Below are 23,520 nucleotides of genomic sequence, written 5' to 3'. Positions count from 1 at the left end.
CGGAAACGACGAAACAAAACGGGAAAGGCGTGACGAACTGTCCTGGTCCGATTGGACGGCTGGGATGTTTCGATGCTGTTTTTTTCTTTTTTGCAACGGACTCAGGGCTCCGGGTATACCGACAGGAGACTGACAGGCTGAGAAATGAAGATCACTCATATCTGAAGTGTGAATCTTCAGTTTCAGTATTGCAACTATTCAGCAAATTATGTACAGCACAATTGTTTCTCATGAGGTGCATGAAAAATCGATATTGTTTTCAGTACAAGAAAGAATTACAGGATATCTGCACAACGTAAATCTAATCAAACAAATCAATAGAAAGGAATCAACTTTATCTGAAATCTGGTCGTCAGATTTTGCCTGCCCATCAAATGATACTTCAATACAACAACTTGCTCTCCTTCAGGAAGTTCAATTCGCTTGAGAAAAAATGCAGCGAACCCCAAGCTTCCAAGAACAGCTTTTTGAACATGCCTTCTGTCACATCAACCTTTGGTACTGACTACCACAAGTCCACAACGAACTGAATCTGCAAGACTGCATAAAGAACCGAACTCCAACTTCACTAATCCTTTTCTTGGCTCTGAGAAGAATCTACCTGCCCCCATAGCGTCTCCGCGTAAATCTTCTCCTCTTCCTTCTCTTGTTGAGAACAATCAGACAGCTCGACCTCCTGCTCATCGTCTTCATCTGGCACATCTTCGTCAGTATCATCTGACAAGTCTACAACATCGTTACTCTGCAGAACACAAGCTTCAGCCGCAGCCTCTCGCATGGCCAACCGAGTCGCTGGCCTATCACTCCCCTTATATCGCGGCGGAGGCACAACAAACGGTAGGGTGATGCCCTCAATCCTGTGCTTACTTTCACTTGCTTGCTTTGACTTGCCTGGTGGTGGAGAAATGAGTATGATGCCGAGCTCATAGTTACAAACGTGCAGCCTTGGACCAGGAGGTGCTGCTCTGACTTCATTAGGATTTGCTCTGGAGGGAGGAGAAAGGACTTGCCCCCATGCTGCTGGACTGAAATTGTGAGACCCACAGTAAGTCCAGCCAAATGAATGTCCCCCAGGACGAGCCTCAAAGCGTCTTTGAGCAACCTGACATAGAGTAGTGTCACTGCCATAGCCCAAGTTTATGTAAGAACATTTAATTTAACTTTTTCAGGCAGTATCTATATTATGCAACAATGACTCAAGGTAAACAGCAGCAAGTTAGTCACGTAGGATGCTTCTATCCAAGTTGATGGTAGATAGCTTATCCCAAAAAGGATGAAAATCAAGAGAATTAGCCGTCAGTTGAAGACTTAAAGAAAAGCCATAACTGCGCCATTTCTCACCAACATCTTCACCTGACAACACATATACAATAATCAGCTGTCTCTAACATACTGTCAATGTCTTCAATCATGATAGTCTGAAACAACTGTCGTTGTGTATATCATCTCTTTGCCATTTTTAACCATCCAATATTTTTACAATAACTAAAGAACACCAAGAATGTTTAGTTCTATGATATTCCCTAAACTTATCATACCTTAACATGCATAGGATGCCCTATCCTGGCATATGGTTGAGGGATTGCATCATGAAATATGCCAGTAGATCTCAGTCTTTGCCATGTTTTCTGCAAAAAGGAAGCATGTGAGATTGGCACAAGAAATAAAATCATATGCCTTAGAGTTTCTATACAAGGGTAATCTCTAATTTTACAGTATTTTTAGCACTTGCTTCTGTAACTAGAAAAATATGACCTGTCTATTTCAATGTGCAGGCTTTCCAGATTGAATATATTGCAAATAAATCATGAGTTTTTATTGGTAAATTGCTCAAAAGAGAATTCACCTCAGGTAGAGAAAGCAAATTCCGGCACAACTGGATTCCGCAAGCCCCTTTTTTCACCCTGTCAATTGTTGGAAACAACAGACTGATTGATGGCTTCTTCAGCTCATGCTTTGCTGTCCAGCAACCCCACTAGAAAAATTAAGGAACCCTTAAGTAATCATGTCCATCAAGAAAATATAAATATTCCAGTAATTAGCTAGAATACAGTAAGCTACAGGTAGTAAGTCCAGTAAGTTAAGAATTACCTCTGGATCAGACTCTTGAGAGTCAAAATCCTGATGGGGTCGTTTACCAGCAGCAGAAGCAAAGCTTGCAATGAACTGTGGATTGATTGAAGTCCCAATGGATGAAGCACCTATTAAATAATTTATCTGAAGTAAGAAACCCTTAATACAATAACTAATTACAGTAATAGAACACCAACTGTTTTCTTACTGTAGATAAAATCAGTCTCGAGTGTTTCAGGCCACTTAATGTTTGACAATACCTGCATAAAAACAATGTAATTACAATTAGAAAAACTTGGTTAATATCAGTAAAGAATAAACAGGACAGGTAGTATCAACAAGTAATAAAAGCAACTAAATGGTCATGAGGCGACTTAGAAAGTGTAAACCAAGAAACCAAACTGATCAATCAAAAGGAAATAACTGTAAAGCTGATCTGATTCCCATGAGTTTACAGTTCCTTTTCTGTTTTAGGCCCTATTGCAATAAATTGCATTGCATGTCCACACAGAGCAGTGAGAAAAAAAAGGACTAGAGACGTAATATTTGTTGCTTGACACCTTGCACAAAAGTTAAATGCAAAAGGCAGTGCAAAGGTCTCCGAAATTGAGAATTGGAAAACTTGCTCACAAATAGTGACAAAAAAACGTTGAGTTATATCAACCAGCTTCATACCACTGTTAGCCTTTGAGTAAGTATAACCACTAGTTTCAACAAAAATATTAAATCATCTTAACAAACCTCAGTTCAGAAAATATATGCTTTTGCCAAGTGAAGAACATAATTTCATTATATGAATTTCAAACCTCTTCTAGCCGCCAAAGTCCAAGGCACCGCTTCAACGATGCTATTAGTGAGCACAGTGGTGGAAAATGCTCGTCGCGGATCAGCTCTGAAATTTGAGAAAATTCTGGACCCTGAATTTCATTGAAAGAGTTTAGGATATGCTTGGAGAAGTTTCGCAGTAGTATCACAAACTTATGAAAAGGGTCTATTAAAAACTTCCTGATGTACCTTTGATACATACAGAAGCAACTGCACTTTTGTATTAGTTACTCCAAATGCAGCCTCCAAGGCTTCTCTGGGGTAGATAAATCCAGAGAAATTGAAGAATCCTGAGTCACTGAGGGGAGCTACCCACTTAGCAACCTCTCTAGGCAAGAAACCAAGTTGGACAGAACCTGCTTGAGGACACTGGTCATTGTTAATTACAAGATATAAAGGTAGCAAATTGTTGTTTTGCACATGAGCAATGAAACAAAACACGCTTTTGGAAGTGGATCCACATTCAGAAAAATACACATTTTTTGCTATGCATACCTTCCTCAGAAAAATTATGCAGATCAGCAACAAGGACACTCACGGCATTAGCATCTGCAGGTATATTGGTGTTCCTCTTCAAAATCACTTCTGTAGTTCCATGCATATTCTCACGGCATTTTCCAAGAAATGCAGATAAGGCTCTCAGTTGAGAACCAGCATTTGATGGCATATGAAACCGATGGGATAGACCAACTACAGATGTTTGCACAGAGCCAACAAATGTTCTATTTGCAGATTTCGTGTGTAAAATATGTTTCGCCTGCAAAAAAGATCAATGGATAGTGGCTAGTTACAGGATAGGGCATCACAAATAGGATATTACTATTCTAACTGGAGCAATAGCTAGTTTTGAGTTTAGGTTAAGTTCAATTAGGCCAAAGCGTATCATTACAAACAGTATGTTGTTTAGTACAATGCATTCATATGTTTGGTATTCTTACTGAAAGGCTAAACTAGAAAAGAATGCTATAATATATTAGTAAAATTAAACTTACTGAAAGGAAATAATTAGACTCCAAATAAGGAGGACTCCATGCATGTATCCCTGGTACTGAAGCAATGAGGTAGCCACCAGCTCCTTCAAAATCATACTTAGCGATCTCATTTATCCAATATGCCTGGCTAGGGACTTCATTGACCATGGATGCTATGAATGAAACTAACTGAGCAGCAAAATCAGAACTTTGTTCCTCGGTTGCACTAAAAAGTGCTGTATAGTCCAGGGATGTCCTACGGGGAAAGTCTTGCCACCACACTGTATTTGTTATAAGATGCCACTGCATAAATTATAGTTAACCTTCAGCAAGACTGTGGCAACAGAAACTAACAAGAGAAAACACGTTTTTCGGCAGAACAGAAGGATGCACAGGGTTCAAGCGTTTGAAAGCAGCAAAAAACTGACCTGCCTTGGTACTAAGTTAGCTGAAGTAACAACAACACGCATGCTGTCTTCCCTTTGTAACACTATGAGCTTTGGATGGTGGCATGCAACTCCTTGCTTCTTCCTATCCATTCCAAATGCTATCTCTTCAGGGAATTGGGGGTAACTTCAAAAGAAATAGACAGCATTAGTGTTCATTGTTCCTACCATAGAACTCAGCAAATGCAAAACTATGACACAGTGGCTGAATGGCCTCTGCCTTATGGGTTCGCAAATTGAAAGCACAAGACATTTTCTCATACAGCAACTAAACAGTACCCAAGATTGCTACTTACACTAGTAGCAGGTTAGGGTGGCTTTCAAAAGGGGCTCCCATTCTATTTTCACTGCTCGCACTCCAGCATCGTTCCTTGTTGTGGCATGCTACTGTCACGGGCAGGTGCTGTGGAATCTTGCAATAGTCAAGAAACCTGAGAACTATACAAACATTAGCATTCCAATGAAGAATTCGATCACATGTGCCAATTCTAGAAGTAAGGGGGAAAAGGACAGCAGAGAGCAGGCGCACCAGGAAATATCTGAGGTGAACGTTGCGATAAATACTCGCACCAAATTCTCCACGGGATGAAGAAGTTGAGGCAGTGTAACTCCACTGTGTGGTTCATGACCCACAAGGCGATTCAAGAAGAATGTGCTCCCATCTGAATAGCAACCCTCGTTGTGATGCTGCTCTCCATTGCCACTGCTCCATCCTGTTTTCTCTGCATTGTCATTGCCGCATCCTTTACTCCCTTGACACAGCTCAGCTTCAACATCACAACCTTTTGCAACATCAGGATGGTGTTCCAACTTGTCCTGGTCAAGCTTGCAATCATCTTGCAGCAAGTTCTCCCCGGGAACGGGATTGGTTGGATTATCCGAGCATAATTCACCAGCGCCATCCTGCCTCAATTCTTTCACTCCAGCATCTGCGCCACCATTTCCCGAACAACTTGAATCCCTCAAGATAGAAAGGGGATCTTCACTCTCGGATATCGCCCTGAGCCGCTTCCGCAGCGACTCGGCCCTAAACGCAAGCCCCGCCTCGCAGGACCGCGCCCCCGCAGACGCACTACCCCCGCCCCCTCTGCACGAGACGAAGCTCTCCACCACGAGCCCGTACCTGGCGCCGCGCCACAGCACCGAGACATCGTCGCCGACGGCCAGCTCGGCGGGGGTCCCCGCGCGGAGAGGCCGGCCGTTGACGCTCGGAGCGCCGGAGCCAGAGAAGCGGTGTGTAAGGCGAAGAGCGCAGCCGGAGGTGCTGAGCAGGAGGTCGCGGGCGCGCCGGCGATGAGGGCGGGCGAGGAGGAGGCGGAGGCGGTAGCCCCGGCGGTGGGAGGGGGAGAGGGAATAGAGGCGGTCGGAGCGCAGGAGGAGCAGGGCGGGGGCGGGCCCCACGAGGCGGAGGTGGAAGTACCCCAGGCCGCCGGAGGTGTAGGGGTGGTCGGGCTGCGGCGGCGCCGCCGCCGCCATCGGAGGTGAGGCGTCAATGGATTACGGGCGGGAAGGAGGGGCCCGACAGCCGGGGACTAGTTGTACCTGATCCCGCCATTTATTTTGAAGGAGTGGGTGATATTTACTTCTCTCCCCCATAAAAACTATCGTATTCTGCAGCAGGGACGTGCTCGAGAAGAGGAGAGGGGATTTGATGGTAAAGAAGAAAAATAATGGAGAAGATTAGCGGTAAGGGAGGTACTGGATTGGAATAGTGTCCTCCTTGCTGGGGAAGGAGGCAGCTTTTCGATTTCATACATTTTGATCCAATATTTCAATTCTTCCTTCCCTTGGAAGATTGTCAGGTTCCGTGAACATTATCAAGTTGTACAAGGAGATTATACAGGTGGTTTGATTATAGTCACAGCTCATCAGGATTAATCACGGTGTGTAAACAAATAGCCATCTGCAACTGCAAAGTGAAAACTCCAAGGCCCTGTATTCTCTGATGAAGAAGTGAGCCTAGCCCAATTGGTTACGTGAAAGGTGTGCTAGGTTCAAGTTCCCTCTAGCTCGAATTTGGAATCCTCAACCTCCTAGGTTGATCCGATTTTTTTTTATTCTCTGACGAACCATTCCAATTTCTAGTTCCAGAATCAAGACAACACGCACCCTACATATAGATACATCCTTATACAGGTAATCCCCTCTAGCTGCAATTCACTTATGATAGCAGCAGCATCTCAATTATTTTGTAATTCACATTGCAATTCACACGTGAGCCACTCTATTTCTGCCCAGGTTAATCTACAAGACTAAAAGACATGTTTTCCCGTGGTGTTCTTCACTTTAGCAGGGTAATTACTCCAATTTAGGAGAGCATATCGATGCCATTATAATGATTTACTTGTGCCACACAGCATATCTGTCTCCAGAGGCCGCCAGCCTCCACTCCGGATCGCTTGGGCACCATGACCCATCCCCGATCTTCATGCACAACTTCTCGTTGATGATTGCAGAGTACAGGTCTGACCTTGCCTCCAATATGTTGACTGAGGAACGGCTATGTATGTCTTGACATTTTCTGATTTGCATCTGGATAAAAAGCATTTGAAACTTAGGACTTGCAGGATATTTGAGGTTCATCATTAGTTGTGTGGTTCCCCTTCTTCCTTTAGTGTTACCATTTTCCATATTTGCCATTCTTTGTAAAATCTGTACTCCTAATGAAATAGCAGAGATCCTGCTGGTTTTCTTTAAAGAAAAGGAAAAGAAAAGGGCAGCTACGTAAAGGAAGGGATACAGAGGTACAAGCAGCATACCAGTTTGGCAATTTCGTCATGGAGAGACTGTCCCTGGTCGTAGAAGTGATCATAGAACACCGTGGGGATGCCAGGGTGGGTGAGTATATAGGCATATCCCTAAAGATCATCAGGTTATACATGTGTCAACCAACAATTAGACTTATAGAAAAAATAAGCTAGTCTAAAACATATGATTTGGTGAGTGAATATGTTGATAAAAAAATCATTCAGGAGTGTTAAAAGCTGCTAGAGCCATTACAGAGGAAATTAAACTCTCTAAGATCATAAAGGTGATACTTCCATATACAAAATGTGATCAATACATATTATTAGATTCTGGTGAAACTAAGGCTGTGAAAACATAAAACTAAGAGTCCATAGTATACCTCCATAATATGATCAGATGGGAAAGGCCAATGACCCTGAAATTATCAGCATTTCTATTAGTACATCTGAACACTTCCAGGCACATGTTAACACAGCCAAGCTGGCCTTGACCAAAGAAGGATGACAGAATGAGTATTTACCTGAGTTGACCCAGTGTCATGATTTTCAATAAACGTAACTGATCTTGAAGGCCACCATCCCATCACACCAGGTGGCTTTCCTTCCGGATCTCGCAACCGCCACAACTCTCCTTTGACAGCTTCCTGATTGAAACAACATTAAATACTCAAATAAATCACTTAAGACAAATGTTAGCTCATGCAACAGGATTTCATTCCTGACCTGAAGAATACCCTTTGTTGTGAAATCAAATGCAGCACAAAGTCCTCCAGTGCTATCTATCCAATTAATGATCCTCTGCCTGTGGTTATCTGCCAGGAAAAAGAAACTTTTGAATATACTAAACAGGCAAACGTACACTATCAAAATAAGGCTAGGAAACATGCTTCAAATTTGAGGAAGCAGTTTTGACACTTCATTTGGATTCGTCCGTATTCATGTTCTGAAAGGCAATCGTATTAATTTCCTTGAATTTGCAATTGTAAATTAACCCCAACATGTCAGGCACAGCTTCTAGAGTTGGCGACCAGGAGTAAAGCAGTTGAAGACACAGCCATGACAACAGATAATAATATTAAAAGGGAAACATCTTCAATTGAAGAAAATGTTTTAGATTGCAGCAACAGGCTTATATCAACGCGGTCACTATTCATGCCTGCATGCTTAGGCCAGAGCTACATCACTAACTAAAGTAATCAGTAAGAATGTTATTATAAATCTCTTACCCTGATTGTAGTTCAATCGGTAATCAGGTGGGCTATATTCACAGCTATCCCAGTATTCTCCAACTGCAAAAAGAGGTTTTGATTCCTCAATGTATTCTTTCACAAACTTTGCTGCGTAACTGCACTAAACAAAAAAGGTCGACAAATCAGCATGTTAGCAATGCCAAGTATCAGGTTGGCAGTTAGTTTATTTTTTTTTCATAGTGGATACTAATCTAGCCAATCAACTATTTACCCTTTCGTGAAATCAAAGCGGAAATCTTGAAAACCAACAGATTTCCGGAGCCAGATCAGCCATTCAATAATATCTTTCCGTACAAATGTCTGTGTATGATCTATGTTGGGAACCCCATTAAAGTTATCCCCAGTGCTCTTGTTCCCCTGATAGAGAAGTTGCATCGAAGTCATGTACAGCTTGAGAGTAGAAAATATACATAAAAAAACAGTGCTATGTAAAAGGTCAAAACAAGAACAGGTCAACTAAATTACCTTCCCACCAGAACAAGATGTAACAGCATGTTCATCCCACGATATTGGGATGCCATCGTAGCGATTGTACATGCCATTGGATCCTTGAGTAGTCCCAATTCGATGGTTGATAACAACATCTGCCATAGCCCTTATATGATGTTCATTCATTTTATGAAGCAATGATTTCAGCTCTGGCAGAGAACCATAAGAAGAGTCAAGGCAGTACAGGTTCTGCGGTAGATAGCCTGCGAAAGAACATGTCAGACCTCAGACCTAAGCTCTCTGAAATATGCATCGTGTAAGAGAGGGTGTTGCCTAGCTTACCCTCTTGAGATAATGACTGAGTTGGTGGAGGAAGCCATGCTGATGTAAACCCCGATTCTGCCATATCAGTAACTTTATCCTCTAACTTACTCCACCAGTTATGCTTATTTGATTCCCAGTTAAAAGCCTAGCACATAGCCGGTGAGAATTATGTAAGAGAACCTAAGCTTGTTTGTTCAATCTACATTTTAGCTGTAACAGAGGGCATAGTCATGTTGCCAGAGTCATGCAGTAAGCACTCACATCTACATTCAACTACAATCATGTTCAAGGGAAAAAATTATTCAACTATAATCCCAGTAGGTGACCCATAAAAAGATAACCATAGCTTATGACAAGGCATAAATGAGAAGTTATGTATAGTAGAGTCATCTTTCATTCCCTGGCCAATTAGCATCTAACTACATTCGAGTGGCTTCTTTATGGGCTTGCACAACTGAATATAAATTTAGCAACATGAAGAGCAATCCAGTAGCACTTTGATCCTTAGAACGATAGCAAGAGACAGGCTTGGGACATATATTCTCACCTGGAATAAGATTTCCCTTCCATTCTTAATGATCCCACCTGCCAATAAAATTCACGAGACAGCAACAAAATTTGTGAAAAGCCCCGATCAAACGGCGAAAAACCACACGAAATGTAAGAGAAGCAATATGCCGAGCGCCGCAAACATAACCACGGGAATACGAAAACAGACAAGGGAAGGTGCAAGGTTCGGGAATGTACCATGGCGAGCCGCCTGTTCTTCGAATTTATCGTCCGAAACCTGCACAGTTTTATCATTTCAGCGCATCGTCAGAACTAGCAGAGTGATCAGTGCGTCAAGCCGTCGAGAAACGGCATTATACGATATGATAGGACACGGCAGGTGCCCGTGAACTCACCATCTGGCCCATCCAAACTCAGACCAAACTGAAGCAGCTGGCGCGGCGCACTCAGCTAGAGCCTCTAATGACCACTGCCACCGACGACGGACGCTGCAGACGCCTTCAGCAACATATGTAGCCGCGCGGGAGGCGTGGCGCAGACCCGCGTGCGGGGCACGCGCAACGAGGCGCCGCTCGGCGCGAGGCGGCCACTTGCGCGCGGGTGCCCCCGGAATCCGCAGCACCAAACCCCGACGGCCGCCGCGCCCGCCCAATTGGTGGGCGGGGGACCGCCCGCGCCGATCGGATAGGCTCGGCGGCGGGCGGTGGGCGGCTGGCTAGGTCTGAAGGCCGGCGAGAATCCGAGAACTACTCACGACTGCGGCTGCGATCTTTGAATTTGTTCTTGCCGTTGCTGATCTGCTGGGGAAGGAAGGTCGATTAGCTTTGCTTGCACCGCTAGGCTTCAATTTGGTTCTGCCGGTGCCATGGATGAAAGAGTGGAGTGGGAATCTGTGATTGGGGTGGTGGCGATTGCGGGTGCGGACTGCGGAAGGGAATTTTGGGGATTTTTTTAGTTTCTTCGGGGACGATTAGTCAAAAAGGGAAAAGGAAAAAGTCAAGGGATTGAGGAAGAAAGGAAGTGGATCGCAAGATGATGCCCATCATCTGGCCCATAGAAAGATTGGAAATGATGGGCCAAATCAACCAACCCTGTTTAGCCCATACGGGCACTTCAACAGCATCAGCAAGGCCCCGAATGTATATAAACTAGAAAGCGCTGGGCGGGCCCAATTTAGCCCATACTGCACGTGATGATGGATTAGTCCCCCTCTCCACACGGTTGTGTGGTCGCGCGGGCTCGCAGAACACACACCCCCACGCCTCCACCCCCCTCCCCCCCCCCCCACACACACACAGCTCCCTGCGTTAGATCGTTTAGACTTTTCTGCAAGTATAATCTTTACTGTACATTAAAATATAGTGTACTTCTATATACATAAATAAATTTATAGATTAAAACAATCTACATCTTGAAACGGAGGAAGTATTAAAAAATGTTACTTGTGGGCTCTTACTAATTCGCACTTCGAGAACAAAGTTTCTTATCCTTGTTTCGACCAGCGTGCAGATTATAGCCATAATTTTCATAGCTTTTATGAATGGAAAGTGAAAAATGTTTTAGCTTTTCTACGTTCATAGCGAAAACGATGCACCTAGATATTTTTTTCTAGCGCTAGCCATCACAAACCTGCACCCAGAAGCAGTAGCAACGTATACACTCGCAAGGGAAAAAGATAAAAAGAAAAGGATATATAATGCCAGCAAGTAAGCAACAGTGCGTCAGGCATAAGGTGATGGTGATCCAGACCAACCATGGCAGCACGCGTGCACGCATGTACACTTTACTTTGCACCTGTCCCCGCCCGGGAGCTCGATCACGCTGTCTGCCTGGCAATGCATGATGGGCAACGCTATCTGCAACAGCAGAAGCGTGCAAGGAAGAAGAGACTGGAGCAGGCATCATCATCTCACTACCGATCGATGGCACCTCGTCATGGGCCGCTCGAGTGGTCTCGACCAGCAGCAACGCCATCCATCCATCCACACGGGCCCGCCCGGTGCACGCACCGGCAGGCTGTAGCATACGCTTTTGGACCCCTCGCTCCGCCACTTGGGCAGCTTAGGTAGCTTCACCATCACCCTCCGTGCGACTCCATCCACCACCCACAGCAAAAGAGATAAAGGAGCGAGCGAGCAAAGGAATTGAGTTCCCTCCCTCCTCTCCAAAGACCGTCCATCCAGTGATCCATGCATGCACCACCATTCCACCACCGATTGTGGCATGCCAGCCAAAGGCGATCTCCGACCAATCGGTCCGCCAGACATCATTGGCTATCTTCCCTAATGCCTAGCCCTATTCCGTGCGTGGCTAGATTGAGACTGCAGATGGATAAAAAGATTCCGAAATGTAACCACTGCACCGAAATCTATCTGAAGCGAGAGATCATGGGTGAGATCAGGCAAAGGTGTGTGCCTAGTTCGTGCGATGTGTGAGCTAGTGCGGTGGTGACTGGTCAGGCACCATCGATCGATCGATCCATCGACCGGTGCGTCTCTCTCATCTTTCGCCAGCATAAGTATAGGGGGGCCGGCTGGCCATGCTATACGCATTGCATTGCTGCTATCCTTTCTTTAAGTGGGTCATGCATCACGCACAATGCAAGAGCTTGGAAAAGGAGATGCAACGAACGCGAGTATGCAACTAACGCAAGTGAACGTGTAGAGAACTCGGACCCGTCACTCACACCTGCATATTCGCATGCATGTCACTTTTAGCAGCAACTTTTGGCCCGGGCAAGATTTGTTTGTTCGTTTCAGTCAGAGTCAGAGCTCGGAGGGAGAAAAGCCACCAGCCACGCATCATCCATGGACCGTGGGGTGCTCCACCAGGTGCGTGAGTGAGTGCTCTTTTTTCCACTTTGGCTAGCAGCCCGGCCCGGGTTCTCATTTCGTAGGCTGAAGATCGCCGAGACCTAAACAACGATCACATCGATTGGAAACGCCCTAGCTCTTGTTTTCTTCTCTCCTTTCTTTATCTTTTTTAAGAGATGGATCGATCGAGTCGAATATGCCACCTACACTACATGGGCACATAATCAGGGCCTCCACTCTCGCTGGGCGGCATCGAGTGTAGCTTAGGCTGATTCGTGCTCGCGCACTACTAGTGTCGTCGTCCTGTCTGGATTCACAATATTCCTTGCATTTTCCGCGGTTCAGACGGCATCAAAAGGGCACATGCTTCATGAGTTCTTCGGATAATGCTAGCTACTGACCGAAGTGGGTGCTTAGGATGGCGACGCCGCACCACCGCTGCTTTTCGCGACGTTTCTCAAGCAACTGAGGAGTACTGACCATTTGAAAGCTCTTAGAAATTTCCACGGAAATGCATGTACTGCTCCAAAAAAGATGCGGGTGCTCAAGTGCTTTTACTTGTCCATTATTTCAACAAGTTGCGTATCGACAAAAGACCGAATGCCTAATAACAACATAAAATGTGAAATCAATCTGCACCCAGGGAGTTTCTCATCACAGAGCTTCGTCTCGCCGCATCTCCCTTTCCACCGGCCGTCTCGGGTCATCTGTCTCGGCTCGATCTAGCTAGAACCCTCCCCGGCCCCCGGCCAGGATCTTTATTCGTTCCACGCATGATGTGTTCCACTTCGATATCATTTTTCCAGGCCGGGGAGCAATCATACATCAAAGCGCGGCAAGAATGCCACCGGCCGGCCGGCCGACGTCGTCGTCGTCGTCCCCCAGCCACAGCCGCGACACGTACGATTCCATTTGGATAACTATTCGGCCCCATCCACACCCAACGATCCATCAGTTTCGTCGATGGATTCGTCTTCTCCGCTTTGCTTTCCTTCGCGTACGTAGCCGAAGCAGCGCTTCGTCGTTGTTCTCTCCCGCGTTCCATCTCTTCTTTTTCGCCTCTCGAGTCTCCATCAGCACAAGACCGATGGATCGATTGATGCCGGTGTCCAGCTAGCATCTACAGTATACATCATGCATATCCAAGCAATAATCGAAGGAAGCTAGACGAGACGAATCTATGGAAGTACGGTCAGATAGTAGCCGCCGAAGCTGGATAGAATAATTCTCTCTCTCGCTTGATTGAGTTCACATATGCCTAAACGTACCGGGAGTAAGGTCCTATTTGGTTCAAGTGACTAAAAGAATTAAACTGTGATAAGATTATCATGCTACCCCTGTAACCTCTCCACACCAGTTGCCCTTGTAACCCTGTTCATTCCACACATTTTCACCTGGCACGAACCTCTTGCTCCTGATTTGCTGCCTTTCATCACGTGATCAACACAAGCTGCCGTGAGAGTTTCTCTTGATGATCCTCTATTATTTTGTGCACCTACCCATCCGGCCATTCCCCACCACATGCCCCTCCCATTCCTCGTCTCCTTCGCCTCGTCACGGCCAAGAGGAGCGGCGGGGTGCAGCTCGGTCCGGAGGGGCGGCGGCCAGTCCCCGTGGCGGCGCGCTGCCCGTCCCGGAGGAGGTGGCGGTCAGGTTGGGGGAGCGCAGGGGCCGGCGGGGGTGGGAGGACTTGGGGGCGGCGGATCCGGCAGGGAAGGGCGCAGCCGACGATGGTTGGGCACGGCCAAGAAGAGCGGCGGGGCGCAACTCAGTCCGGAGGAGCGGCGGTCGGTCCCCGTGGCGGCGCGCTGCCCGTCCTGGAGGAGGTGGCGGCTAGGTTGGGGGAGCGCAGGGGCGGACGGGGATGGGAGGACTTGGGGGCGGTGGATCCGGCGGGGAAGGCGCGATCGGCGATGGTTGGGCGCGGCTGCCGGCGTAGAGGATGGATCGAGCGACACCGGGTTGGGGGAGGACGGGGTCTGGCGGCGGGGGTGGGAACAGTCGGGGGAGGGTGGGGTAGGGGGCATCCAGAGTTCATTTTAGAAGTTTTTAGGAGGGGTGGGAGGACTAAATTCTAAAAAATTTTAGTTACATTTTATTCAGTTTGTTTGACTATTTAGTCACCTTTTAGTCCATTTCATTTTAGGAGGTGCCGAGGTGGGAATAAAAAGGCCCTAAGCACGGGGCAACCGCGCAAGGGCTCTAGCTACGGACGTTTCTGTTCCTCGAGGTTGGGTCAGAATCGGAATCAGATCGTTGCATTGCCAGTGCCAGGAAAGCATATCGATGCATGGTGCCCAAGCAAAGCATAATTCCATGAAGACAAGGAGAAAAAAACATGGAACAATTGCCTCGAGAATTTTGCATCGACTTTGCAAGAAGCGCGCATCGATCGACACACCGATAGGAGTTGACTCACTTTTGTGGAAAATCCAGGCCTGTATCGATCGGCAGAAACCTAATTCCATCCTACGTGCAGATAGCTTTACTTCTTTTACGAAAAGGTAGGCGCAATGGAACTATGGAACAACCAACCTTTGGCATGGGAGCGGGACCACCGGAGAGCTAGCAGCAGGAGCTATGAAAGCAAAGAAAAGCACCAAAGCGAGGCAGTCACGAGGTTTTTATTCTTTCTCTTCCTTCCTTCCTTTCTTTTCTTTTTTGAGATATCCTTTCTTTCCTTTTTTCTTTTTTTAGAAGAAGAGAAGGGAGAGAAGCAGTCACGGATGCCCTGCCGGATGGGCACCGACCGTTGAGCGTCGATGCTGATTTGGACTGCGCTCTCCTTCTCTTTCCACGGTGGAGGGCCCACGACGGCACGCATCACAGATTTTATTCAACGGGCGGCCCATTTAACGGGCTGATCCCCGCGCCGTGTCGTGCGTGAGGCCCACGCTCCAGCACCCGAGTAGGTCGCCTTTTTCTCCTTTGCGGGGAAAAGCGCGCACAGGCCCGCTTTTCCAGGCGCTGCGAGCACTGCACTGCATCGCGGGATTCGGTCCGGGCCAGATAGGAAGTGCTTGCCACTAGCTAGCGCTTCCTGCTATTGGCTGGGGGACCAGCAAAGCCAAATGTGAAGACAAAAGGTGACATATAATTGCGCAACGCGCACGTCTATTTTTGACACTTTGTTTACTCCATCTTTTTAGGTTCCCAAACCCTAATCTAACAAAGCACTACTAGCCCCTGATCTTATTATTAACGTCCTAGTGGGGTTCTACTAGGCTTTAGCCTTTTGTGTACTTCGTGGTTTTTTATGACCACGGACCCGGAGATAAAAATTGTGTTGCGGCACTCCAATGATGTGCAACTTCAAGAGGGCTAAACCCTTTAGAGTCCACTAGGGATTTTCTTTACTCATAATATAGAAATTCTAGGGCCTGTTCGCTTCAGCTTATAAGCCGGTTGAAAAGCTGAAACGACTGATTTGTTGTGAGAGGAAAATATTGTTTGGTGGCTGATAAGCCAGCTGAATAAGATGAAGCGAACAGGCTACTAGTTTCCAGTCTCAGTTATTTACCCTTGCTTGTGAAGCATAACACCATCTTTTGTCAAATCAACATATTCGATTGTAGTATTCGAACTACAAAGGTTGCTAATCTTGCAGGTTTATATGGGTGGCGCAACACATGGTAGGTACTAGGTAGTACAGCACTCCGTATGCCATTGCAAGGCTACCTTATTGTGAATTCCCTTTTTATTCAATTGTGTACTCGTTCCTGGTTGCCTCTGAACAGATCTGTTGTAGATTTGCTCCCACTCTTTTTCTTCGAAAGACAGATTTGCTACTACCGAAACAAACCTTTTAATAATTAAAAAAAACCACATTGATGCCTCTGGAAATGGAACGGCTCGCTGCGTACTCTGCGAGCGGAATCTCATCGTGAGACGGGAGGGAATCGACGGTCACGTGTCGATCCCGTGCAGCTAAGAAAAGTGGCAGCAGACAGAAAGCGGCCAAAGCGCGCATATACAACTCGACCGTACGAAGTGCATGCCTCGCAAATCGCAATGCAAAAGTACCGATGCTAATGCACGCATGGAGAGATCCCATTAGCCTGAGATTGGACTAGTAATTAAGAAGAGTATACGCCATTAGACTATCTTATCGAATCCGGGCAAGTTTTTATATAGGTAATCCGGGTAAGTTGAGCTGAAGGCCAAAAGGACAAAAGGTGCCCCCGGATGGTTTACTACTCACCACGCACAAGCACAGAGTGACAGAGAGAAAGAGCCGCCGCGGTGACAAGCAACAGTACACGCGCTCTGCGTTAAAAAAGGACACCGGCAGTGCAGTGGCGCCATCAGCAGCACAAGGATACAAAAGCAACGCTGCGAGATCTACCGATGACTGCTACTCCTCCTGCTCCCTAGTCTACTATCGCTCGTAGTGCACGGAAACCGACCTGCAGATAGAAAAAAAAGGAAAAAGGTCGCCGGCGAGAACCGAGGTGTCGACGAGAGCCGAGAGGTGGTAGCTCTGCAGGCTGGCAGCTACTGCTACACACTCGTAGACGAAAGGGAAAAAGCTAGGCTAGGCGGGGTAGGGCATCGACGATTCGACGGACCGGTCCGTGTTCCGTCCGTCGTGCCGCGCGACGTCGGTGTCGAGCTCCTTTGACATGTCACGCTTCACAAGGCGGGCTCCGAGGCAGGCGAGGGCGCAGCGCAGAGATGAGAGATGGCAAGCAACGCGAGAAAGCAAACTGCGAGCCAAGAAGCAAAGGGAGAGGCAGAGCCCGGTGATTGATGGGCGCCGGCCCGGCTGGAGATCCGCGTTCTCGAAGTGCTCGACTCGCTTTTCCTTTATCCCTTTGTTCTCTCCATTTCCACCGCTTTTTTTATCTGTCCGCTACGCTACCCCGCCCCTACCGCCTGCCTCCTGTCAGCGGTCAGCATGAGTGATCAGATCGAGTGCGAGTACAACGTCCTCCCAAAAGACCAATGCTGTCAAGACAAAAGGCTAGACCAAGTCGTCATCAAAGCGGAGGTAATCGCTGCGTAAAAGTACTCGAAAGAAGCCTATCCTGCCTGCCATCGCACGCTAACCCAATTGCCGGAGCACTACCCCGCTGCGACTGCGCTGCATCTGCACGCAGCACGCACGAAAGGAATCCGCACTGCCAGGCCCGCGCCAAGCCGCCGCCTGGGGAGGCGCGTGCGTGCGTGGGTTCGTCTCGCGCGTTGGCTTGTCTCCTCGCCGATGCGCTTGTTCCTTCCCGATAGCTTCCTCCCATCTTTCCTCCGCATCGGGTGCAGGGAGATGGAGGAGGGTGTGACTTTGACCGGACGTGGGCACGAGATCGCGGGCTTCCGCTTCACTTTTGCGGTCTGCTGTGCTACTGTTTGGGGGTGATGATCAGATAACGAGGAACTGTAGATAGGACCGAGGAATGGCGTGCCAATGCCGTAACAACACGGCAAGCACGCTCCGTGAATGTGATCCCAGGCTCGCTCAGCCGCAAGCACTCACCTAACGGGTTAACATTCCCAGGCTCACAATGAACCCATGCGCGGTAAAAAGTAAAAAAACGGCGCACCATTTACGGGCTTGATGGCGTGCGTGGCGCACCGGACAGGTCAAAATTTGTACCGACAAGGATCTGTCCCGGGCGTACCCTCACGCCATTTATGCGCGGCGTGGGCGACACAGGTGGCCGCACGCTGGATCAGCCAGACGATACGGCCGATGCGATCCGCCGAGGAGAGGGCCCCCTTCCGCTCCTTCCGTACGTGGGCACGGCGCCGTTCGGCGCGGCACGACAAGTCAAGATCGCCGCCCAGCAGATGACGACTCCGATGCCTCTACCATTTCCGTCCTTTTTATTTTACCCAACAGTAGACGAGTACATGTAAAATTTGAGCCATAGTGAAAAAAGTACCAAAGTACTTGGCCCAGCAGCATCATGCCGTATGCATTGAACGGGATCTTGAGAGCAGGCACATTCACAGAAATGAGAACAATGTCTACGAAACTTGGCCTGTTTCCTCATTAACACAATCCAAACCTACCAAAAAATACGTAGCACGAAAACCCATATGAACAGTACGAAAAGTTAGCACTGTTGAGAAAAATTAGCAGTAGCAAGGTCAGATTAGCCTAATCTGCAACTTCTCGAGAATTTTCTACAGGATGCACCACCCGCCAAAAGATTCCTGCATCACAGGGTCACGTGACTCACGTGCCACGACATGCTGGAGACACCGACGCAGGGAACAGCGAGGTGGAACCGTCGGGACCCGTCCGCCGCGGACGCCGGCGGCGCTCTTCTCAGGACAGCAGAACGTGGAGCGAGGCGTTCTTGGTGGCGGCGCAGACGGGGCACACATCGGCGGCGGCCTCGCACGCGCGGCACAGGCACAGGTGCCGGCACGGGAGCAGCAGCACGCACGCGTCGCCACCGCCGCAGGACTTGCACGACGGCGACGCGGCCCTGGACACCGCGTCGTCGGCGACGAGGACGGACGGGGAGGTCTCGAAGCAGCAGGATTGCGCGTCCTCCGCCTCGGCGCCGTCGTCGACGCCTGGGCCGGCCAGGGCGCCGCAAGCGGGCTGCTGCAGGAGCTGGTCGAGCGTGGCGCGGAGGCCCGCAGCGACGGCCTCGTGGCTCCTGGCGACGCCTAGCCAGGCCTGGCCCTCGGCGGACAGCTGACGGAGGCGCTCCTCCAGCTCGGCGTTGCGGCAGCGGGCGTGCTCCAGCTCGGCCTCCGCCGCGCGGAGACGCCCCGCCGCGGCGCGCTCCACGGCGGCCACGACCGCGCGCGCGTGCCGGCGCCTCGCGTCGTGGAGACCGACCCGCATCCTCTCGGTCTGCAGCACAAACACGGTAGCGAGAATCAGACACCATGTCCACGACGAATCAAATGGCTTGACTCCCAAATCCCAATCACCAAATCGATTATGAAGAACGAGTCCGTACCTCGAGGCGGACAAGCGCGTCGATCTCGGCGCCCTGGTGGTAGAGCTGCGACAGGACGCCATTGGCCGCAGCACGGCCGCTGGTTGACGCCGCGCCGCACCCGACCGCTCTGCTCTGCACATCTCCGGCGAACGTCAGGCTCTGCGGCGCCGCTGCCAGGGGCAGGACCAAGCTCCCCTGCTGGCCTCCGCACTCCAAGAGCCCCGTCGCCACGCGGGCCCGCTTCCTCGGCTGCAGCGCGTCGTACTCGCCGCCGTCGCCGCCGTTGCAGGTGAGCTCGCTGCGCGCGGCACCGCCGAACACGGCGTCGCCGATCCCTGCGGCCGCCGCCGGAGCGCAGCCGGCGATGCCGAGCTCGTCCAGGAACACGCCGCCGGCGCCGGCGCCGACGGCCGCGCCCTCCAGCGCCCTGAAGGCGTACTGGCCGAGGTCGTGGTGGGGGAGGAAGGAGGCGTGGGAGAGGAGTTGCTGCGCCTGGACGGCCATCGCCACCGCCTTGCGGTGCTGGCGAGGGGAGGCCGGGAAGGGAGGGAGAGAGGGACGGAGTCACAGGTGGGTGGAGGCGGCGTTGGGCAGTGGAAAGGGAACGGGCGGGGAGGGGGAAGTTATATATACGGCGAGGTCGCGGTGTAGTACTCCACTGGTGTGGGTGTGGGGCGCGCGCCTGCAAGGGGACAAAAGCTGCCGGTTTTTTGTTTATCTTGACGAGGAGGTGTGGGGAGGAGGCAGGGCAAAGCCAGGCAGGCAAGCAAAGGGCGCAGGCGAACGTATTGGATGCCGATGCGACCTCTCTTTTCCCCCGCCTTTAATAATGGCGATCGTTTACGCTGGAACCGATACTTTCTTTATCGAGCCTCGCCTTTGTCTGAGCTACGCTTCTTTTCTTTTTCTGCCATGAATCAATGGATGAGTGTTTTCTCTCTCTCTCTCTCTCTGATTTTGTTGATTCGCCGAGTGGCGTGACGGTGATGTGAGACGTGGAGTAGAGTGCGGGGGCCTGGGCGGTGGCGGTACGCGTGGGCCAGCGTGCAAAGGGTGGCCTACCTGCCTGGGAGTTTGACGTGCTTTGTCTCTTTCCCTGTTTTTTTTCTTTTTTTCCTTTCTGTATCCCCTTGTCTTCAATACTATCGTTCTGTCATTTCCGTGGAGGAAATTGGTGCAAATCTTCCGCGAGGATTTGGGATAGGGCTGGAATATATAGAAATCAAATGTTTATTCGAACTTTTATGGGATTTTTAAACATCGAGCACAATATCTACGGTCACTCTCTTTTTCTCAATTTACTACCTTCAACTGTTCTTTTTCGGATCTCTACAGTAACCTAGTATTAAAAGTAGTAAATTATTGCCTAAACATTCATCACAAAGATAGTGTACTGCTTTTAATAGACTACTCGGACGTATCCACGGCAACATGGGCGTTGGACAACATGTATTTTTAGATGCCGTGCCTGCCCGTTCAAGTTTAACGCCACCAATGCACGGAAGGGAGGTGTGCAAATTAGGGGGTGCTTGGTTCGCTGGCTTGCCTAGCCTTGTCAGGTGAGGCGAGCGAATCCTTGCCCAGCCAGGCGAGCGGGATCCACTCTCCTGCATCAGCAAGCTAAAATCCTTGCCAGCGCAGGTCCCGATGCAACCTTGCTCGCTATCCAAACCGGCGGCTCATCTCCTTATTCTCGCTAGGCAACGCTGTACAGTGCTAAGCAAAGGATCCAAGCATCCTCTATGGTGCCTAGGTAGCCGGCGCAGGCGCCCGGCGCCCCCGCAACCTACCGTCGTAGCGCGCCATTGAATGGGCCGCGCCATCCGTGCCGGCCGGGCGACGAGGCCGGTTTGAATACGCTTCCCGAAACGCCAAGTGCGTGACCATGATGCCCTGCAGACCCGGATCTGCTTGCCCCGCAGCCCGCATTGCTGCTGGTACAACACCATCTGCGTGCCCTGCTCCTCCATTCATTTTTATAAGGTGCGACATTATTTAGATTACATTTTAATTGTTTATTTATCTTATATTATATTATTTATAATCACGATTACGAATCTAACCATTTCAAATTTATATTATAAAAATAAAAAAATGTTGGCTAAATTATTGGTTAAAAATGGTAAAATTTGAATTATGACTTTTGCCCTATAAAATAGTTTGGAAAGAGCAATTAAACCTAATCTACCGGTACGGAGCCAAACGGCAGTTGCAGCGCGAATCGCGTAGCAAACTTTTTAGGCTAGTCCCAGTGCAAGGTTTCATTGCACTGTTTCCAAGGATGCCACATCATCCTATGAGGTGTATTCTCATGAATGAAACGGGAAGTCCCAGTGCATAGTTTCATTTCACGATTTCATAGGATGCCCATGACATTTAATTGTGAGGCATGTGATTGGCTATGGTTAGATGGAATGAAACTCTATAGCCCCCAATGCAAGTTTCAATAGGTTTCATAGTCTTGGAAACAGTGTATACACAGTTTCATCCTGATGAAACTCCTTCCCTCTCTCACTTCATAATTACCATGCCATGTCATCACATATGCTGATGTGTCACCGTATTTAATGTGCATGAAACCTCTATGAAACTCCCACTGGGATTAGCCTTACTACCACCACTACTGTTACTCCATTTATTACCACTACCACTCCGCTACCTAGGCGGCGAGGCGACCACCGCCATTTTTTTTCCTTCGCGGCCGTAGCGTCGTCCGTCGTGACCATATACTATTGGGTTTCTCACGCATGTACGTACGCGCACAAAACACCAAGACGAGCAGTGGCGCCATTTACCAGCACCCCGCCGCCCGGCTGGCCGCTGGCCGCGCCCGTCGCCCTTGTCCTCGCGCCCTTGAAGGCGCGCACCGGCCGCTCGTCAGTCGCCCGGTACGTATACGCCCGCGGTCCATGCACCCTGCCACCGCCGGGCGCGCCGTGCAGGCGGTGGTGGAGCCGTGCCGGATGCGCGCGCCCTTCAATAGTGAAGTGAGCCCGGGTCACACCAGCGCCAGACTGAATTTCCGATCTCGCAACGGGAAGGGCGTGACTATCCTGACTAACAGGCAGTAATGGCCGGCGCCTACCGCCTCCGGCCGCGGTGCCGCCACCTCCGGCCGCTGCTGCGTCGGTCCCCCGCTGCCGGCCCGGCCCTACGCCGCCGCGCGCGCTCCAGGCCAGGCCAGAGGCCATCAGGGGGTCAGAGGAAGAGAGGGCTCGGGACCATCGACAAACATGGGTAAAACTGCTACAACAGGCATCGCATCCCCGCGAGTTAAGGCGCGTACCCACGTACTACTGCACGTCCATATCCCTGCGCCCATCAGCTGCTGTTCCTGTTCCTGTTCCTGGTGGCGGCATCTCAATTACCACGCACGAGACCACCTTTGTCATGTGCTCGTACCCTGTCGAGCGAGAGAGGGTCCCCCGGCCGGCCGGTCGCGATCTCGCCCATAATGCGATGCAGGGCGCGATCACGGTCCTAATAAGGGCGCTGTGCGGTGGGTACACTGGCGGGGCAACAGCTACATTGCCGGCGTCACCCGCCATCGGCCCACTGTACCACCGCCCCAATCGGTACACCGCACACAGTAACGCGCGCGGCGACGGATCCGTGGCACAGTGCGCCAGCGCCACCGATCATATGCGTGCATGCATGCGCGCGCGGCAGTGGCAGTGCAAGTGCCCCGACAACGGGTGCCGTCCCGCACGAATCAGACGCCGCGCGCCATCATCAGTGGCACTGGCACGGGCTGTGCGTGGGCGCTTGCGCGCCCCCATCGGCCATCGGATGCCGTAGGATGTGGCCTGTACTGGCTGACCTCCCCCATCCCGTGCACAGTCCGCTTGGGTCACATGGGTGCGGGCATGCATGCGAATGTGCAACGCACGGCGCGCCGATCCGACGCCTAGAGTCGGCTAAGGAGGGAAGGTGTAAGCTCTAGATTAGCTGTTTGGGTACAGTACCTTTTTTTGAAACATTGGGTACAGTACCTTGACACGGAACCTATTGATGATGGCCGTGGCCCTGCATCGTCCGTTCCGGGGCGCGCACAGCGCACGAACTGACGTACGTACGAGCTAGCCCCCTTGGTGCGCGACAGTGGCCACGACATGGACCGCGCCGTGGGATCAGAACGGAGCAGCTAGCTAGCCGGAGGGAGGAGGCTCTGCGGAGTGCGGACGCGATGGCAACGCTACGGTCCTGCGGCAACGGGCGGTGGGTGTGGAC

The 23,520-nt window shown here is 49.9% G+C and overlaps 3 protein-coding genes and 1 long non-coding RNA gene across 6 annotated transcripts; 1 reads left to right on the top strand and 3 right to left on the bottom strand.

Moving 5' to 3' along the window:
* Positions 1-138: 138 nt before the first annotated feature.
* Positions 139-6,165, bottom strand: LOC140223347 (uncharacterized). Of its 2 annotated transcripts, none has more exons than XM_072295035.1 (12): positions 4,845-6,165; positions 4,612-4,746; positions 4,298-4,442; positions 3,891-4,172; positions 3,394-3,655; positions 3,088-3,254; positions 2,880-2,990; positions 2,282-2,333; positions 2,092-2,201; positions 1,847-1,975; positions 1,539-1,628; positions 139-1,102 (listed from the first exon to the last, which is right to left on the bottom strand). In XM_072295035.1, the coding sequence occupies exons 1-12, from the start codon at positions 5,789-5,791 to the stop codon at positions 569-571; spliced, it is 2,964 nt and encodes a 987-aa protein (XP_072151136.1). In that variant the 5' UTR covers positions 5,792-6,165; the 3' UTR covers positions 139-568. The 2 variants fall into 2 exon arrangements, with proteins under 2 accessions (XP_072151136.1, XP_072151137.1); XM_072295036.1 differs by lacking the exon at positions 139-1,102 and adding an exon at positions 1,214-1,353.
* Positions 696-1,200, top strand: LOC117864368 (uncharacterized). Its single transcript, XR_004642391.2, has 2 exons — positions 696-837; positions 944-1,200. It is a non-coding gene; the product is annotated as an uncharacterized lncRNA (long non-coding RNA).
* A 156-nt stretch (positions 6,166-6,321) lies between the features above and the next one.
* On the bottom strand, positions 6,322-10,551 carry LOC117864367 (probable alpha-amylase 2). 2 transcript variants are annotated; one of them, XM_072295037.1, is made up of 12 exons: positions 9,971-10,551; positions 9,813-9,852; positions 9,613-9,650; positions 9,084-9,210; positions 8,778-9,004; positions 8,524-8,669; positions 8,289-8,407; positions 7,786-7,874; positions 7,584-7,706; positions 7,443-7,478; positions 7,075-7,173; positions 6,322-6,847 (listed from the first exon to the last, which is right to left on the bottom strand). In XM_072295037.1, the coding sequence occupies exons 1-12, from the start codon at positions 9,980-9,982 to the stop codon at positions 6,656-6,658; spliced, it is 1,248 nt and encodes a 415-aa protein (XP_072151138.1). In that variant the 5' UTR covers positions 9,983-10,551; the 3' UTR covers positions 6,322-6,655. The 2 variants fall into 2 exon arrangements, with proteins under 2 accessions (XP_072151138.1, XP_072151139.1); XM_072295038.1 differs by lacking the exons at positions 9,813-9,852; positions 9,971-10,551 and having other exon boundaries at positions 9,084-9,275; positions 9,613-9,641.
* Positions 10,552-18,258: 7,707 nt separating this feature from the next.
* On the bottom strand, positions 18,259-20,126 carry LOC117862636 (BOI-related E3 ubiquitin-protein ligase 1). The gene is made up of 2 exons (XM_034746138.2): positions 19,309-20,126; positions 18,259-19,199 (listed from the first exon to the last, which is right to left on the bottom strand). The coding sequence occupies exons 1-2, from the start codon at positions 19,792-19,794 to the stop codon at positions 18,660-18,662; spliced, it is 1,026 nt and encodes a 341-aa protein (XP_034602029.1). The 5' UTR covers positions 19,795-20,126; the 3' UTR covers positions 18,259-18,659.
* Positions 20,127-23,520: the final 3,394 nt, after the last annotated feature.

Source organism: Setaria viridis, chromosome 7 (genome assembly GCF_005286985.2).
Source record: "Setaria viridis chromosome 7, Setaria_viridis_v4.0, whole genome shotgun sequence".
NCBI lineage: Eukaryota > Viridiplantae > Streptophyta > Magnoliopsida > Poales > Poaceae > Setaria > Setaria viridis.
Note: the sequence above shows the minus strand (reverse complement) of the source record. Positions and strands in the feature narration are given on the sequence as shown.